At 42.8% G+C, this 19,661-nt stretch overlaps 1 protein-coding gene across 4 annotated transcripts in view; it reads right to left on the bottom strand.

The window, feature by feature from the left end:
- The window catches only part of PPP6R1 (protein phosphatase 6 regulatory subunit 1), a 319,943-nt gene that overhangs the window by 101,364 nt on the left and 198,918 nt on the right, over positions 1-19,661 (bottom strand). For 2 of the 4 annotated variants that reach the window (XM_073602816.1, XM_073602818.1), the window contains exons 16-17: positions 18,087-18,110; positions 14,626-14,683 (exon numbers count right to left, since the gene is read on the bottom strand). In XM_073602816.1, coding sequence (XP_073458917.1) covers positions 14,626-14,683; positions 18,087-18,110 — 82 coding nt within the window. The remainder of the gene's footprint in view (positions 1-14,625; positions 14,684-18,086; positions 18,111-19,661) is intronic. The other 2 variants (XM_073602817.1, XM_073602819.1) reach the window with 1 other exon arrangement.

Here is a 19,661-nt window from a genome sequence, read left to right as displayed (position 1 = left end):
TCAAGCCAGCTCCATATGTGAAAAAAATAAAGTGCTCCACATAGCGAGATATCATTTTGACAGATTTATTAAAATCACTCCAAACATACTTCAATGGTTACACTCACTTTTAAACTGAAACATAAAAGCCTTTAAAAAAAAAAAAGCCTGAGATGGGAGGTGTCCCCTCAGGATGGTCGTACAAAATAAGTATATGGATGAATGGCTTGAGGTGATTTCTATTCACGGACCACTGATGATATAGTATTATTTCCCTCTTTTTAGACTCACTTGCAGTCATCCATATTTTTTATTAATAGGATCAGATTGTGTTTCAGTCATTGTTTGTCCTATGCAGCTGTATGATAGTATAACTTATATATCTTATATTTTAAACTAGACAAATTCATTATGTTGAAATGATCATTTTTATTTTAATAATATTTTTTCATTTTTATTGGTTGCTTTTCCACATTAGCTCTGTAACGAGTGGTGGATTAGAAGTTAGGATATGTCATATATGGTAATGCTGGACGCAGCATTCTAACTACACACCGTAAAAATGTTTGTGATCCAATAATTTATTCAGTCTTTGTACCTGTGCTTCACGGTCAGGGGGACACGAAGTGTGAGCATGTGCAGAGCAGGAGGTCACATGACTGATGATCACATGACTGATCATAGATAGTATATAAGGATTGATGAACCGTCCGTGTGGACAATCCCATTTCAAGAAGTCTTTGACGAAACATGTCTTGGGCATGGTTACACGGCATTCCATCACACTGACATTAGATGCCGCTGTCTGAGGAGGACTACACCGATCGGATGGCTGGGCCTTAGAAGGTTGGGTGAGAGATACACCAGTTCACACTTCAGGTCCGCTGTGACCATGGTGCACCGTTGGATCACTGATCCTGTTGCTTGCTGTGGCTTTTTTTTTAAAGGCTTTTATGTTTCAGTTTAAAAGTAAGTGTAACCATTAAAGTGTGTTTGGAGTGATTTTAATAAATCTGTCAAAATGGTATCACGCTATGTGGAGCACTTTATTCATTTTTTCACATATGGAGCTGGTTTGATTGGATTCACGGTTCATCACATGCAACCCAGGTGTGGTTCAATTGCTGTTTTGCCGAACACGAGAGTGGGAGGCTATACAATCTGGTGAGTGTGCTCTTCAGAGGGAGTGGTGTCACTATCACGGTGGTGTGGTGGAAGAGTAGAAGATTTTTCACACAAGAAGATTGAAAAACAACTGTTGAGCTTGACCATTCATTTCTTGTAATTTATTATCTATAGTGACACTTTTCACTGGGTGTTAAAGAAATTTTTTTCATGATAAAAATAATTTTTTTCATGACGCTATTATTATTTTTATGTATAAGTAGAGGGTCATAGGCATTATGCTGCTCTGACCCATTATTGTAAACAATTTAAATTAGCGCCACTGTCTATCTGCACACATGTGAGAGGTATAGTTTTGGGATTCTGATGAATTTACGTATTTAAGTGGCAGCTTTTTTCACTGTACACTATGTACACACATTTTGTATTCATTTACACATCTTTTATACAGCTTTGCACTTTTCTTTGGAGCAGTGGAGTAAGAGAGCTTCAGGGGCGGTTTATTGGTATATCTCTTGCTACAAACCACTGATTTTTTTTTTGGCAGGTGGCACTGGTTGGCACTGATTGGCAGGTGGCGCTGGCAGATGGCACTCATTGGCACTGGCAGATGGCACTGGCAGGTTTCACAGCCGATAGTGTAACTGTGTGAACCTGAATGCTCTCTGCAGCGCCGCGGTGTGTGAAATTGTATGGAGAGAGAGAGAGAGAAGAGCTGACAAATTCAGCGTGATGTCCGAGGTGGGCGGGACCCAGCAGCTATCCAGCCAATGATTGGGCTGTTTAAGAAAGGGGCGGGGCCACATACACATAGTGTCCCGCCCAGATCCCATCGGCTAGTGTTGGATAGCTGGGTCCCGCCCACCCCCGACATCCAACTTCAATTTTGACAGCTCCTCTCTCTCTCTCCATACAGTTTCACACACCACGGCGCTGCTTTGCCAACAGTGTGGAGAAGGGAGGAGGAACCCCACACTCTGCTGGTAGAGGTGCGACCAGTGTTCAATATGGGCCTAATTTGGATAATAATCGTCCGATGCCGATTTCTCCAAATATCGGGCGATATATCGGCTGATATCGGTCGACCTCTAGTCTTGGTCAGCATATACTATTCATTTTGTGGTTGCATTTTTATTATCTAATAAATTATCCCTTATTTTACATGCTACAATATAGGGTCTGTGCTTTTTCTTTTTCCCTTTTTTTCTACACAGTAATGAAAGCCTCTTCATAAAGTCATTGGTACGAGCAAGGTATTTTTCTAAGAGGTGGAAATTAAAGGAATTTCGCCAACAGGTTCAAAGGTTTCTAGAAGGAAGTACAATGCTTTGGTTAAGGTGGTTGTAAACATCAGCATGTAATATGAAAAAAGCACATCTTTCTATACTGTGTACTTGCCTCTCTCCAAATCTGAGTGTCATTTGTCTCTGCTGACTGGTTCCTCTTACTAGCATGAGTCACTTCTGGCAGCTTTTCCCCAGCACCAAGAGTTAAAATGGTGACTGGGAAGGGACCTGCAGCACAGTCTGTGATGGTTATCCACAGCTATGCATTTTCTCCATACTGTGTAAAGGAGGGTGTGTCCTTTCCCTCCAATCAGGGTTCAGAGCTGTCGGCTGTGTGAAGACTTCAGATTCCAGCCCCCTGCTCCTAGAACTAAAAAGAAATCCTTTCCTGTTTATGTTTTCAGATCGATCTACAGAAGAAATTGCTGTAACATGTAGTCATCTGGATGATGACTGTTTAGTTGAAACATGTTGGGTGGACCTCTCATGACTACCGCTTTACGATTTACATGCTGTTTTCTTCTTCAAAAAATGTGAGTCTGTTTTTATTCATTTTTTAATAAATCCAAGTTTAAAAACGTTATCACGCTATGTGAGTGTTTTTCCCTCACATGCCACACATATTATTGGCCTATGGTGTACCCAGTGAAGAGGAAGCCGTGCCGATTCCCTTTCCCCTTCTCTGTGTGACGACGACATCTGACCAGCTGTCACATTCAGACCTGTCGGTCATCAAGCCTTTTTGACCTATTTTGGCATATGCTATTTCAGGCCAATATTTCTGGTAAGCCTCTATGATTCCTGGTGATGGTTCTGGCACCGATTCCAATCCTTTGTGCACGTTTGGTCTCCATGTGGTCCATTTACCTACCAGATTGCTTGGTCTAAACAACCCTTCCGCATGCCCAGGAAACACCTGTCCATCATCGTTTATGCATTATCATCACAGTTTTTTCACTTATTATGACATGGACTTTATTCATATTATTATTTTGTGATGTTTTTTTCATTTATTAGTGGATTAAATGAATGTATTTAAGTTTTGTTTACCAATCACATTCCCTTCACATAAGCACCTTTTGGTTCACACTGAAATGTTTGTCCTATAATCACTCAATATTTTAGAGTGTTCATTCTTTAGTTTTTATGTATGGAGCTTATAGCGCCACACTTTTTGAATTTTTAATCCTTCACAAAGTGCAGAGGGTCTCTTGGGTTGGAGAGAGGCAACAACTCACTGCGCAGATTCCATGTGGAATTTTTGTAGCCAACGGAAGGTGTTGAAAACCCCTAATCCAGTAATGGTGCAGATATAACCTTAAGCTTGTGGGGACAGTGAACAGGCATGAAGTGCATGAATGTTCGTAGAAAAGATGTCCATGGAGACACCGAAAGGCACACTCCTTTGATGACCTATGCAAAATCGTTCCTAACCCAAAATGATTCGCAGACTCACTTAACAAGCCAAAATGCGCCCCCCACATGTACAGACAAGACCCAGTCTGTACATTAGAAGAATAACATCCTCTGTACGGGTAAGGGTTCTAGTGCCCAAAAAAATAGCCAACAAGAAGAGGACTTGAGAAAAGAGAGCAGGTGTTAATTGAGAAACTACAGGCGCAGATAGCTCCAGTCCTGGACATATTGAGACAGGCAGGCCCAAAAGGGTAACCCTTTAAGTCTATAGACTTAAGGGTCTCCAAAACAGACACACAGGGGCTTGTGTGACCAATTAAATTAGGTGTCACAATGCCCCAACGGAGTGACTGTGACATTTGTTGAAGCAATGTCTGTTTACCTCCAAAAGGTGGAAACAAACACAAACTGTGGCTCCAGAGAAGTATGGACATTGCCCAATGTACTCACCAATTGTGTTTAGGGTGTAGCACTTGTGGAGTATTCAGCATAACCTAAACAATGTTCGCCCTTCTGGCGAGCATACCAGCCAAAGGGATCATTAGGAGGTTCCACCAGAAGATGGGCAATGACCCTGGACCTGTATAGCACACTGTGGCCAACTCATCGCACTGCACTACATGACTGCCTAACACAGGATACAGTGTCCAAAACAATTTTACAGGCTGGCCTCACATCTTTTGGGCGGGGTATACAGTATAGTTGAAAGGAGGAACTATCCAAATCACCCCTTGTGGAAACGTCCGAATAAAGCAATGCGCAGCAATATGTCTGAAAGAATATAAAGCCGAAATTTAAGCTTTAATTGTTATCAAGGCCAACTTAATCTCTATTACGGACTGGAGAAAAGAGAATTCTCCCAATCACAGTTCCAGGGATGTCATTTTTTGGTTTCTCAACAGGAAATGTAAGACTTCCAGACTTTCTAATAGTTTTAGTAACCACCTTACTGGTGTTCAACATAGACGTACAGTATCTCGTCTCACAAAAGAACACCAGTCACATTTTTGTAAAAATTTATTAGAACTTTTCATGTGACAACACTGAAGAAATTACACTTTGCTACAATGTAGTGAATGTACAGCTTGTATAACAGTGTAAACTTGCTGTCCCCTCAAAATAACTCAACACAACCATTAATGTCTAAACTGCTGGCAACAAAAGTGAGTACACCCCTAAGTTAAAATGTCCAAATTGGGCCGATTAGCCCATTTTCCTCCCCGGTGTCATGTGACTTGTTAGTGTTACAAGGTCTCAGGTGTGAAAGGAGAGCAGATGTGTTAAATTTGGTGTTATCGCTCTCACTCTCTCATGGTCACTGGAAGTTCAACATGGCAGCTCATGGCTAAGAACTCTGAGGATCTGAAAAAATTAATTGTTGCGCCACATAAAGATGGCCTAGGCTATGAGATGACTGCCAAAACCCTGAAACTGAGCTGCAGCACGGTGGCCAAGACCATACAGCGGTTTAACAGGACAGGTTCCACTCGGAAAAGGCCTCACCATGGTCAACCACTGTTATACAAGCTGTACACTCACTACTTTACATTGTAGCAAAGTGTAATTTCTTCAGTGTTGTCACATGAAAAGATATAATAAAATATTTACAAAAACGTGAGGGGTGTACTTACTTTTGTGAAATACTGTAGATATAACCGGCCCCGAGATTCCCCGATCCATCAACACCCAGGTTTCAATAGCCAGGCCACCAAATTTAGTGACCTTAAAGTAGGGTGGAATATTGGTCCTTGAGACAGTAGGTCTGGGCGGGCCAGAAGAGTTCATGGATCGTCCACAGCCAATCTTACTAGGTCTGAGTGCTGGGGCTACCAAGATAATAACTGGAATCGCCTCTTCTCGGATCCTGTGCAAGAGACGTGGCAGCAGCTGAATCAGGGGGAAAAGCATAAATCAGGGAGAACCAGTTTCACAGGACCACCAGATCATCTACTCTGATCACCCACTGATCTTTTGCTCTTGACACAAACTGGTCCAGTTTGTTGTTGAACCTGGATGCCAACAGATCTACATCCAGGGTACCCCATCGCTGGCCAATATTTCCAAAAACCTCAGGGTGCAGGGACTATTCCCCTGGAAACAGCTGCAGGCACCTGAGATAATCCGCCTTCCAGACCTTTCCTGGAATATAGACTGCTGACAAAAAAGGCACATGCCGTTCTGCCCAGATCAGAATGCAGCTCACCTCCTACTGAGCCAACCGCCTCTTGGTGCCGCCTTGATTGCTGATATAAGCCACTACTGTGGCATTGCCCGACTGGATCCTTGTCGGACAACCCCGCAGCCTGACCAGAAACTCAGAGCACGGCATACTGTCTGTAACTGCAGGAAATAGAAGTGAACAGGTTCAAGTAGTACCCTGCAAACTGATTGTATGCTGGTACTTCTACAATCACTGCTTGAGTAAACAATGGGTAGAGTGCTTAAAACAGGCTTTTCCTTCTGATCTGAGGGTACGTTGGACCTCAGAAAACGATGAGGTGGAAGGACCCTGGAGCCTGTACCCCCAAAGACCCCATGGACCTGACCCACCTGTCTTGAACCAAGATTTTGGGAAGCCTCCCCCCCCCAGTCGAGTGAGTGGGGGTGCCCCTTAAAAAGGGAGGCTTAGTGCCAGTCTTCGAAGGCCTCTGAACCCAGGGCTTTTTCTGCCCCTGGATTTGAGGCTTTCCCCTGGGGCCAGACCTTTGTGGGCGCCTAAACTGCCTGGAAGATGAAAAATTGGCAGCAGGAGTGCTTGCCCCCCCCCCCCCTTTTTTTAAACAATCTTTTTATTGAATTTTCTTGCATTGAAAACATACAACACATTTTGTACAACCCAAAACCAGACGGGCAACATACCCGCCCTTGATTTGGCCACGCAGGGCCCAACATTGAAGAACTAACATAGTTCAAACTACCCCCCTTTGCCCCCCCCCCCCCCCCCCACACTGTCCCGACCAACCGCCATAGCCTCAAAAAATTATTTAGATATGAGTAACTGGATACAATTTACTGTAGATATAATTTTGCACTGCCTCTGTATACACAGCTTAGTCTTTTCTCTTTACCTATAAAAAAAACAAACAGTTGAGGAAGTATAAAATTTGAGATGATACAAAACACCATCTAGCCTAGCAATTCCCACTCAACTACGACCCTTCTATCATCCTACATTTTGTTAATCAGTTTAACCCACAGTTACTGATGCATCCAACCATGCTTGCCATACTTTTGTAAATTTTTTCAGACAACCTCTGGCTCTATAGGTAGCTTTATATAGGGGTATCACTGAATTGACCAAATCCTTCCAGAAAGATTGTGGGTGCAGCTGAATTTTTCCACTTTAACAGTATAGCTTTGCTAACATAGAATAAACCTATATTTAGTAATGTGCGATGTGCTAGAGAAGGTACCACTTCCTCCACCAACCCAATGAGACAGACTCTAGGAGTCACAGGTACTGGAATGCCGAGCACCTCCGACAGAATCTGTGACCTCCGTCCAAAAGATATGTATTGCTGGGCATCCCCAGAAGATGTGCTCCGCATCCGCCGGGGAATGCACTCATCTCCAACATTTTCTATCAGAGGATGGGTATATATACGCAAGAGATTAGCTGGGGTGAAATAAATGCGATGTAGAAATTTGAATTGGATTAAACGATCCCTGGCTGAGACTAAATGTTTAAAAGGATGATCCCACATATCATCCCAATCCTCCCCTTGAATATCTGGAATTTCCGTCTCTCATCATTCCCTGCATCTGGATACTCTGTGGTGTTTTTTTTAAATGGGGATTTATATATGGTTGATAAAGGTTTAGTTAGATCCTCCTCCTTTAAAATGGTTTCCAGTGTTGAAGGGAGATTTTCCACCCTTCGGTCACCGAACTGCGCCCTAAAAGCATGGCGCAGCTGCAGGTACCGAAAAAAGGTAGAGTTCGGTAGACTGTACCTTACTTTAAGTTGATGGAAAGTGAGAAGATCTCCTTCTCTAGTGATATCTTCCAATTTCTTAATGCCCCTACTAGTCCACACTGAAGGATCTGGGATGGAACAGAAGTGTGACAGATTCGGGTTGAACCATAATGGTGCTGAGGGTGTGACTCCCAGATAACTAGGCGATACCAATGTAGTAGCTACCTCCCAGGCCCTAATGGTGGCTTTCATTGAGACAGTTTTAGGCAATCCAGATTTCGGGCCTCTGTAGAGGGCCAAACTCAAGCTTTCATACGAACCTATGTATGCTGCTTCCAAAACATTAGCAGAGTCCCCAGCATCTGCCGTTAGCCAACGTCTGGCAAATACCATCTGACCAGCCAGATAATATTTTGCCAGTCTGGAAGTGCTAATCCTCCCTGCCCCCATGGTTCCTGAAGGATCCTTATGTTAATTCGGGGTGACTGCGGATACCATATGAAAGATTATTCCATTAAGGGTGGTATAAAAAGCTTTCGGGATCCATGTGGGGGAGTGGCGTAAAAAGTACAGTATAACAGATAGGAATTTCATTTTTATCAAACTCACTCTTCCCAATAGCGAGAGTGGTAATTTCTTCAATATTTGGGTCTTTTGCTTTAATCTAGTCACCAATGGAAGAAGGTTTAGTTTCATATACTCGTGGATGTTGGCCGTGATTTTAACCCCTAAATAAGTGATGGAGGAAACCCATCGCAACGGAAGAGCATCATCTCTCCTGGCCTGTGCCTCAGGGCCCTGCGGCAATATAGACGACTTGCTCCAATTCACCCGTAACCTGAATAGGTAGCAAATTTGTCCAGGACCACAAGAGCAGCCTTAAGAGAAGGCCCCGGGTCTCGAAGGAATAGGAGCAAGTCGTCCACATAAAGCGCTACACATTCTTTAATTGTTCCTACTTGAATCCCTCCTACCTCACTGGATTGCCTTAGCGCCCTGGCAATAGGTTCCATCATCATCGCAAAAATAAATGGGGAAAGTGGACAACCCTGCCTAGTGCCCCAATCATAAAGAAATCAGAGCCTGCCAAGCCCAGCCTGATCGCCGTCCGGTGGTCTCTGTAAAACATCCCTATCCAGCGGCAAAACACAGGACCGAACCCCAAAGCTTCTAACACTCTATGCATGTAAGACCAATCTACTGTGTCAAAAGCTTTCTTGATGTCTATGGAGACAATGACTTTAGCTGGAGACTCAGAGATGTCTAGTTGGAGATGCGTGAACAATCGTCTCAAATTCGTATCCGTTGACATGCCAGGCATGAAACCCGTTCGGTCAATATCTACCACGGTGGAGATGACCTTTGCTACCCGTAATGCTAAAACTTTTGCAAGAATCTTCAGATCCATATTTAGCAAAGCAATAGGACGATATGAGGAACACTCTTTGGGATCTTTGTCCGGCTTCAGGAGGAGCACCATATATGCCTCCATCATTGACGCCGGCAAAGCTCCTTTTTCCCAGCAGTATGCAAAGAGTTTGGTCAATCGAGGGGCCACCTGAGACAAATATGCCTTATAGAAATCCGTGGGGAACCCATCTGGGCCTGGCGCCTTCTGAGGGGGAAAAGCTAGTATGGCTGCCTCTACTTCCAGGTCAGAGATAGGTTCTTCTAGAGACGCAGCATCTGCTTCTGACAATTTTGGCATGGACAAATTTTGGAATAATTCGACTAACTCTAGTGAGTTATGAGGTATGGGTGAATACAACTTGGAATAAAAACGTACAAATTCCTCTAGAATATCTGTCGGTTCAGTAAAGAGGATCCCACCCTCCCCCTTCACAACCGTAATACTAACCGGCGTCTTTTGTTCCGCAACCAGATTGGCCAAAAGCTTACCATTTTTATCTCCTTCTGCAAAAATGGTCTCTGCCCTCTGCCTGACCTCACTGCTGGCCAATGTTTTGAAATGAATAGCAACCGAGCGTCTAGCTTCTAACAAAGATATACACCCGTCCTCCGAAGGAGAGTCTGCATGAAGCTGTGCAGCCTCCCGTTCTTTGGCCAGGAGAAACTCACCCTCATGACTTTGATCCTTTTTGGCCGATCTGATTGCAGAAATGCACTCCCCCCCACTACTGTCTTACAGGCATTCCATTCTATGTTGGGGTTAACCAAACCCTCGTTTGACTTCCAATAATTGTCTATGGATTTTTGCACATGGGTACACACCTGCTCCTCTAATAACCATCCTGGTGACAGCCTCCAACACCCTTTTTTGTCCCCGAGGGAAAAGCAATTGTAAGCATAAGAGGATTGTGATCGGAGACCCTCCTGGTAAATATTCTGATGCACATACATGTTTTAAGAGGAGAGCATTTCCAAAAGATAAATCAATCCTTGCGGAGGATCTGTGGGTGGAAGATAGATGAGAATATGAGGTGGTATCTGGATATTTCCATCTCCACACTTCTGTCATGCCTGCCATAGCTGCCCAGGAGCAGAGGTCCACCGAGGCCGTCCTAGCGGCGTTGGAGGAGTCCAGCTCCCGGTGCAGAATAGCATTATAATCTCCCATAAGGAGCATCGGCATATGAAGGAACGGAGCCAACGTCACCATTAAATCATACAGTAGTTTTACCTGGAAAGGAGGAGGTAAGTATATATTGACCAACAGGAATTTATGATTATATACTTCTAAGGAGATCACCACATATCGTCCCCCCGGGTCTGTAATCACCTGATAGATTGTACAAGCTATTGCTTTACTTATTAATATAGACAGTCCTCTTGAATAAGTGGAATAAGTAGAATGAATTCGCCCTCTGAATCCAATGATTGCGTAGAGATAAAATTTTGCTGCCCTCCAGGTGGGTCTCCTGCAGGAGGACGATATGTGGTTTCATCTGCCTAAGGTATTGAAAAACCGCTGCTCTCTTGAACTTACTATTCAAACCTCTAACATTCCATGATAGAATTTTGATTCTACTATCCATCAGAAAATTTAACACAACATAGGACCTCCAGGATGAATTGTGAGTGAGAAGAAATAGGCGGAAACGCCCAATATGAGGACATGCGTATTTTTAAAGACATATGCGCATAATTTAATTCCCGTGGCAGTGGTCTAACGAAACCCCCCCTGCTATCATACCAGAAACTGTAAAACCTTCGACAAGTCTTACAACCAAAACCAAACAAAACAAAAATTTAAAACGAAAAAGAAAAATTGTCCGGTATGCAGCTTGATCCCGATAACAAACAAACCCGAGAGAGTTCCACCTTGTGAATCGAAAGTTCGGCACATGTTGTAGAAAAATTCAGTGAATTTCACTGGAGCCTCCGGCAGTAGTCCGTTTAACGGAAAGCTTGCACCTGACCATCTGTAGTAACAGCAGGTGTATCGAAACTGAGCAAGTGGATTAGCATGAAAATGAGCCTCCCACCGCATCGTGGGAGACCCAGGGCACAACGTGCTAAGCGTAAAGAGCAGTCCCCCCTGGGGCGTTCATTTTCATGTTGAAAAAATTGGTATTACACTCTGATATCAGCTCAGAGCTACCACAGGATACCAGCCCCAGAGCGGTCAAACTTAGGTTTGTAGAAAAAATGTAATGCAGCAAATAGTGTGGAAACATTGACCAATTCAAAATTAAACAAAAAGAAAAAAGACAAAGAAACAGAACCAACTTGCAGTGAGAAACTTCATGGGTTTGTATCCAGCCAGTCGCATGCCTCTTGTGGTGTATCAAAAAACTTCACCGAGCCTTTATATTGAACCTGGAGACGACTTGGATATAACATGCTGTATTTCAGCTTTTTCTCTGAGCCGTCTCTTTACATCAGTGAAGGATTGACGTCTGCGCTGGGTCTCCGCTGAGAAATCAGGAAACAGCATAATCCTAGCGTTTTCATATTCGAGTTCCTGATGCTTCCTCGCTTCAGTCAACATGTCCCTGTCCTTATAGTTTAGGAACCGGACCAAGAATGGACGGGGTGGGGAACCTGACGGTCTAGCCCCCGTGGGGACTCCATGGGCCCTCTCTGCCACATAAGTTGGGGGAAGGTCATCCAGAAATAGTAGCGTTTTAAAGAATTGCTCCGCAAATGTTGACGGGGCTGACCCCTCAACCCCCTCAGGGAGCACCACCACTCTTACATTGTTTCTGCGCTGGCGGTCATCAGCGTCGTCTGCTCTGTGCTGTAGTGCCCGAACCATGTCTTTCAGCTCATTTAATTGCGAGTTCTGTGAGTGAGAGACATCCTCCACCTCAGAGATTCAATCCTCTGCCGTTGTCAGTCTGCCCCTGATCTTATAGAGGTCATGGCGGATAAGATTGCATTCCGACGCCAGGCAGTTTATATGGCTAACAAGTTCTGTTTTAGAGGCCGCTATGGCTTCCAGGATTGGACCTGTAATGGCATCGGTATCAACCTCAATCTCCTGTGGCAGGGAGGAAGGGATCTCCGGAACCTTTGGTGAGGAAATCTCATGCTGTGTCATCTTCACTGTCTGTGCCTGGGCACGCTGTGCAGCAGATACAGAAACCAAGATGGTGTGGGGGGAGCCAGTCGCCATGCTCTCTTGTGAGCGTAGCTGCCTCTGGCCCGACAGCGGCTGAGAATTCTGCTTAGTTTGCCTCTTCGTCCCCGAGGGCATCGTTACTCCCTGTCCTTTCCCCCAGGTCTTGGACACACTTACAGCGAATGATATTCAGGTAGTCAGGCACAAACAGGATAAGTTTAACGGATGCAAGCCAGAGTTCTCGGAAGACACGTCCTGCCGCGATCACATCCGGCCACGCCCCCAGAGTACTTGCCCCCTTAAACGATGGACGCTTGCTTCTCCTTTTGACCGGTAGGAGAGAACTTTTCCCTCCTGACATCTTTTGGATATACCTATCCAAATCCTTGCCATATAACCACTCATTATGGAAAGGAAAACGAGCTAATACTTTTTGCATGGTAATTCAGATGACCATTTTCTTAACCACAAAATTCTGCGCATATGCACAGAAAGTGCTAAATCCGAAACCTGCTGTATTGAATCCCTGAGGGCATCTACCGCAAAGCAGACATCTCCTCCTGCCCAGGCTTACCTGATCATTTCAAATGGTGCTTTAGGGATTGACAGATGCAAATTGTCGCCACTGCAGGCTGCACAGCAGATCCAGCGAGGTAAAAGGAAGATTTTAGTAAAGATTCAAACTTTTTATCAGCTGAATCTTTAAATACTTGAGCATCATCAACTGGACAAGTTAAATTTTTGCTCAGGGAAGATACAGCAGCAGAGAATGCTATTATAGCATAGTTCGGACTAGGCTCTTTAGGAGCTGCTGACTGTGCACATATGCCCTTTCCTGCTGAGCCTCCCCCACTCCGCTTTCTGAAGACATAACTTGCTCCAAAGCGATAAGAGTACTTGGGCTTGTGACAAAATAAACACAAACATCCTGAATACAACAACCCCCATGCAGGGCTGTGATCCAGCAAACTACAGCTATCACAGACCAACAGCAATATATGCAACACTTTAGATCAGCCTGCCAGTTGTAACCACACACCATCATCAAAGGACTCACGTGCCCCAACAGATAGCCTGCTCTGTGTCCCCAGCTGCACCACCTAATACGGCCACCATTACCTTCTGTCATTTTACTGCGCATGCGCCGCCACGCTCAATGTACGTGCCTATAAAAAATTGCTACTGCGCATGCGCGGTGCCTCACGTGCACGCCCACCACGCGATTAGGCGACAGCCTGGTTTCCAGCCCGCCTGCCATACAGAGAAGCATCTGGGGAATGTGAAAAATGCTAGGTAAAAGCAGCAGGTTTTCAGCGCACTGACCTTTAGTGGCTAAAAAGAATAGGCACAGAGATTTTGTATTTGCTAGGCATCATACAAAGTGTTGCAAAAAAAAAGGGAGCAGACAGTATGTTTATACAACCCCTTAAACATTCTGAATAGAAGAGGCTTCACTTACCCATCGCGCCGCAGGGCCTAACAATATACAGAGGCCCATGCTTCACTCATCACGGTGGGTTTGTCACTCAGGACCTTCAAGAACTGGGTACCCTTTTACTTCTGGGATTCACTCCCTTGGACCTGTACAGCACCCTGCAGAAAATGCCTTAGTTCTTAACCGCCCAGGGTGTCTATACACAGGGTCCACTGCTAAAAATGTTACATTACTGACAAAACCTTGTTGAATCTCCTTCAAACAAGGCTCGGGTACCATTTATTTTAGCATTAAGCTGTCTAATCTGATCCGATCATTCAGCCCCTTGATTCTTAACGGAACCAGTCCAGGACTAACAGTACTCAGAGAGCTTAGCAAAACTTGACCATTACCTTGAAGACACTGGCGAAAAAACTGATATACTTCCTGTATGGGAGGGGTTATCTAGAGGGGGACTTCCTGTCTGCTTGGTGTGTCAGTGTCTATTCACCTATAGGTGACGCATAATCCAGATAGTAATGTTTATAGCCTGCTCTGTGTCCCGTGACGTACAATAGAAAAAAACTAAAAACAAAAACAAAAACAAAGCAATATAAGAAAATAAGCTATATTCTCTAAATTTAGAGAATAAACCCTAAGCACACTACCAAAAACTGGAACTTGCCAGGAGTCTGACGGGTTATGCTATGGCTGTCCTTACCAGCTTTGTTTGCCATTGTCCTACCTAGGGGTAGCTGTAAATTCAGTGATATAAGACTATATGATAAGATTCTGTGCCCATGTACAGTTAACAACTATAATCATAAACGTTTGTGTATCACATCTACAGCGTTAGTCAATAAATGGAATCACTATAATTAGAGAGAGAAGGACAAATACAAGTTGAATTCAGGATCCAGTCAGAGATATTCTTTTATACTAACAAGGAAACAAAAAAACTTACACTTTCCTCATCTGCGTTCAGGGAAAAATTGATGTTTGCTGTTTTGTCAAACGGAGCACTGAGAAAATAAAACAAAAGAATATGCCATAAAATAGATGCTCTTGAACGCAAATTTTCCTGATTGACAAACCTCCTAACACTCTAATAAAAGGTAGAGAGAACAAACAGGCTAGTGAAAGAAGAGGAATTTGTGATATACTTGCTGTTCCCTCATTTCATGCAAAACCAAATTACACCACATGTGCTCATCTATGCTCTCCAAGCAAATAGAAATGCTTTAGCGAACAGTGCTTAGCCACAGCCATCATGCAAAAAAAAAAAAAAAAACAAACAAAAAAAAAAACCACGCAAGTGTTTTCACCCATAGTTTTGAACTTCCAACAAAAACACTAGCGATATGAGGAACTGTGCTGCGATGACAATGTACACATGCTCAATAAATCATAAAATTGCAACACTGGCATATATAGACAGAGGTTGCAAATGACTTGCAGTATGAAATTACTACAATACATCTACACACGCCACATGCACATAGAATGTTGTTGGAATGTCCACTAAAAATCCTATAGATCTAAAGATATTGTACAAATGTAACTAAAATATGAAAATGATATGTGGCAAAAAAAAGCCAGGCATCAAAAAGCAAACTGTACCAAAGTTATGACTGTGTACAGAGGCGCAAGAAAAAAAAAAAAAAAAAGTATATATATATATATATATATATATATATCTATATATATGTATATAGATATAGATATTATATACACACACAACCCCCAAATCCAAAACAAATTGGGCCGCTGTGTAAAATCTACATAACAGAGTGCAATGGTCTGCAAATCTCATAAACCCATATTTTATTCACAATAGAAAGCACATTAAAAGGTTTATACTAGGGTTGTCCCGATACCGATACTAGTATCGGTATCGGCACCGATACCGAGCATTTGCCCAAGTACTTGTACTCGGGCAAATGCTCCCGATGCCTCCCCCGATACCTTGACTGTCAGCTGTGATCGGCGCGTGGGGGAGTTACAAGATTCTCCCCCAGCGGCTTTCACCAGCTTTAGTGACAGACAGCGGTGATCGCTCACAGCTGACTGTCACTGCATCCTCCTCCGTGCCCCCTCCTTTCCTCTGTCCTTCTCAGCTGTCCCCTCCGTTCTCCTCTTATCTGTCCTTATCTGTCCCTCTCCGCTGTCCCCTCCATTCTGCTCTTATCTGTCCCCTCCATTCTGCTCTTATCTGTCCCCTCCGTTCTCCCCTTCAGTTCCTCCGTCCTCCCCCTCCTTCCTTTGTGTATGGATAGAGTCAGCTGACTCTGTCCATTCACATAACTGAAACATTGTAATCTTCTGTGATTACGATGTGTCAGTTTATGAATGGAGAGAAGCTGCGGTCTTCTCTCCATTCATTGTCAGTGCAGCTGACGCTGCAGAGAAAGGGACTGGGGATTCTCTATCCTCTGTCTCTTTCTCTGTCTCAAGGGGGAGATATCAGAGGTCTGTTAAGACCCCTGATATCTCACCAAAGCCCCCCAAAAGGGCTGATTAAAAAAAAAAAAAAAAAACAATAAAGAATAAAAGAAATATTATTGTAAAAAATAAAAATTGTAAAAAAAAAAAAAATAACACACACATACAACGTTCACCCCCTCCCCCCCCCCCAAAAAAAGCAAGCACTGTTAAAAAAAAAAAAAAAAAAATGAAAAAAAAAACACTGTCACGTGACATTAAAAAAAAAGTATCGGTAATCGGTATCGGCGAGTACTTGAAAAAAAGTATCGGTACTTGTACTCGGTCCTAAAAAAGTGGTATCGGGACAACCCTAGTTTATACTCAGAATACGTACCATTTAAAAAAAAAAAAAAAAAAAAAAAAAAAAAAGGTATTTTGAAAGCAGCAACATGTCTAGAAAAAAAGTTGTGACAGGGCTACAAAACTAACAAACAGTACTAACAAGAGCGAGCTTTAAAAAACCTTTTGCAACCTAATAGGTTAATTGGCAAAAGATCAGTAACAGGCTTGGTTATGAAAAGGCCATCTTAGAGAGTCAGAGTCTCTCAGAAGTAAAGATGGACAGAGGTTCATCAATCTGTGAAAAGTGGTGTTTAAAAATTGTTTAACAATTTCAGAATAATGTCCCTTAACATAAAATTGCAGATTTTAAATATATTATCGTCTACAGTACATATCATCAAACGATTCCATTAATCTGGAGAAATCTCTGCGTTCAAGGGACAAGGCTGAAACACATCAACAGCTCTGCAGTAATACCAGGCTTGATTCTATGATGATTACTGAATGGGCTCAGGAATAAGTAGAAAAATCACTGTCTGTGAACACAGTTCGTCATGCAATCCAAAAATGCAAGCTAATGTTCTGTCATGCAAAGAACAACATGAACATGATCTAGAAACACCAGAGTATTCTCTAAGCCAAAGCTCATTTAAAGTGGTCTGTTGCAAATTGGGAATACTGTTTTATGGTCAGACTATATGAAATGTGATATTCTTTTTGGCAACCATGGGCGTCCTTTCCTCCAGACTAAAGAGGAGAGGGACCTTTTGGCTTGTCAGCATTCAGCTCAAAAGCCTGCATCTCTCATGGTATGTGGGTGCATTAGTGCGTATGGAAGGGGCAGCTTGCACATTTGGACAGGCACCATCAATGCTGAAGGCTATATCCAGGTTTTAGAACAGCATATGCTCAGGCAAGAATAGGACAACATTCCTCTCCCAAAACTCCAGCAACTGGTCTCCTCAATTCTCAGACGTTTAGGCTTGGTTCACACTTCTGCGGTTCTGAGAGCCGTGCTTTGCGTGGTGCCTCCTGAAAATGCAGGGAAAATATCCCTGCTCAATTGTTCAAATCGCAGTCCACATGGAAACCCCATGCCCAGTGCAGTTGCCAGTGGTGGAAGTGGCTGCTGCAATTTCCAGTGCATTAGCATTAATGGCACCTGCACATACCATCAGCGTTTTTTGTGTGGGTGGTTAAGGCTTCGGGAATGGGTGTGAACCTGCAGCAAGAACCAGGCCTAACAGAGTGCTATTAAAGGGGTTGCTGGGGGGGGGAATGCTACGCTGTGGTAAACATGGCCCTGTCCCAACTCTTTTTGAAAGTGGTTTGTACTATGCCAGCTTTTTGTTGCCTTGTTCAACCATTTTGAGCTATGTTGCTGCCATCAATTTCAAAGTTACCTTTTCTTAGGGTACATTTTCATAAAGTAAACATTTGATATGTTTTCTATTTTCAATTGTGAACAAAATACGGGCTTATCATGTTTGTAAATGGTTGCATTCTGTTTTTATGTAGCTTTTACACAGCATGCTAACTTTTTTTGGAATTGGGGTTGTATACACACACACACCCTTATAGAATAATTAGGATTCTTAACCATCGGGGCCATATAGTGCAGAAAAATTACTGTTTCATGCCCTACCCACTTTGTTTTACCTCTTCAGCTGTCGAAACTGAGCACTGCAAGTTAGAAAAAGAGAAAGAAATAGCAGGCATATCAAACTAAAGTTGAAGCATCAAGCTGATAAGAAGGAAAATGAAAGTTTGATAACAATATACTAGCAAAGTGCACTGTTAGTAGATAAGTGTGCATGTGTGCATTCTGCTCAAAGTATCGCAGTCTTTTCCGATACAAGCCAATTAAAATATTTGCACTAAATATTTAAATTACTTTTCCACAGGATATCTATAAGCACAAGGAAAGATTAACACTTTTTATACATAAGGCTCAATTCACAAAGCTAACACACAAAGATAAATATAGTTATTTTAAAAAAATTTTTTTTTTATCCAAAACCCACAAACTTTGAAAAAAAACCTGTCACATGGCTAAAAATAAAGATAGATACTTATAACTGTGTAAAGAGTAGTGGTGAATTGAGGCTAAAGAATATATTTATAGGTCACTAACTCTATTCTCTTAAAGCTGAACTAAAGACAAGAAATACAATTGCAAACAGGCAGGCTCTTTATTGCAAAAGAGATTTGCAATGTCTCCAACGCAATAAAACACTTACCTGACTGTTTGCAAGCCTGTGCAGAATTTACATGGTGCATGCGTTCCGCTTACATTTACAGCTGGATTGGATAACTACTGCCCATGATGCCCTGACCATCAAAGCGGTCGAAGACCGGCAAGTGGAAGAAGCCAGGGAAAAAGATATCAGCATTGGTGAGGGCCAGTTGGAGAATAGGTAAGTATTGTTGCCTTTAGTTTCACTTTGAACGCAAGCAATCACGATTTTAATTTTATAATGGTGTTGGCAATCTGTCTTAAAACGACAAACATTAAGACATGACACAACACGTGTTGTGTTAACACAGTGCACATGAATAACAAAGTGTGAATAGGACTTTAAAAAAAAAAAAAAACTCTAGAGTCAGCTAAGCTTTATCTCATTTAGTAAGGTAACTTAAAATACACTTTGCAGAGTCAACATTGCTATACTCCTTTAGAAAATCAACCCGTGTCTGTCTCTTAATGAAACCTCTGACCATGCCTCTGAAAAGAGAAGGGGAGAATAAGTCACTTTTAGTCCTAACCAGAACAATGAAAAAAAAAAAAAATATGCAAAACCACTATATAGTCACTTAAAGTGGTTGTAAACCCTGTTACACCACTTTTCACTACAGGTAAGCCTATAATAAGGCTTATCTGTAGGTACCGTAAATATCTCCTAAACTTGCACAGTTTAGGAGATATTCACTGTATCCGCATGTGCAGACGTCATCGGCACATGTCCACTGAAGAAACGGCCAGCTCGGGCATACGCGGGAGTGTCGTCTTTGGGGCTCCAGCCAATCACAGCGCCGGAGCCGTGAACCCAGAAATAACTCCTGGAGACATGTCGCCGGTCAAAGCGGTGTGCGGGGACTGCTTCAACAGCTTCGATCTAAGCCAAGTATTTCATAATGAGCTAGTATACAATGTATACTAGCTCATTATACAGGTTTTGTTTTTTTTTTTAGTTTACAACCACTTTAATAATTAATTTAATGCTATGTTTTAGT

The sequence above is a fragment of the Aquarana catesbeiana genome, linkage group LG10 (genome assembly GCF_042186555.1).
Source record: "Aquarana catesbeiana isolate 2022-GZ linkage group LG10, ASM4218655v1, whole genome shotgun sequence".
NCBI lineage: Eukaryota > Metazoa > Chordata > Amphibia > Anura > Ranidae > Aquarana > Aquarana catesbeiana.
This window is presented reverse-complemented; position numbering and strand designations above follow the sequence as displayed.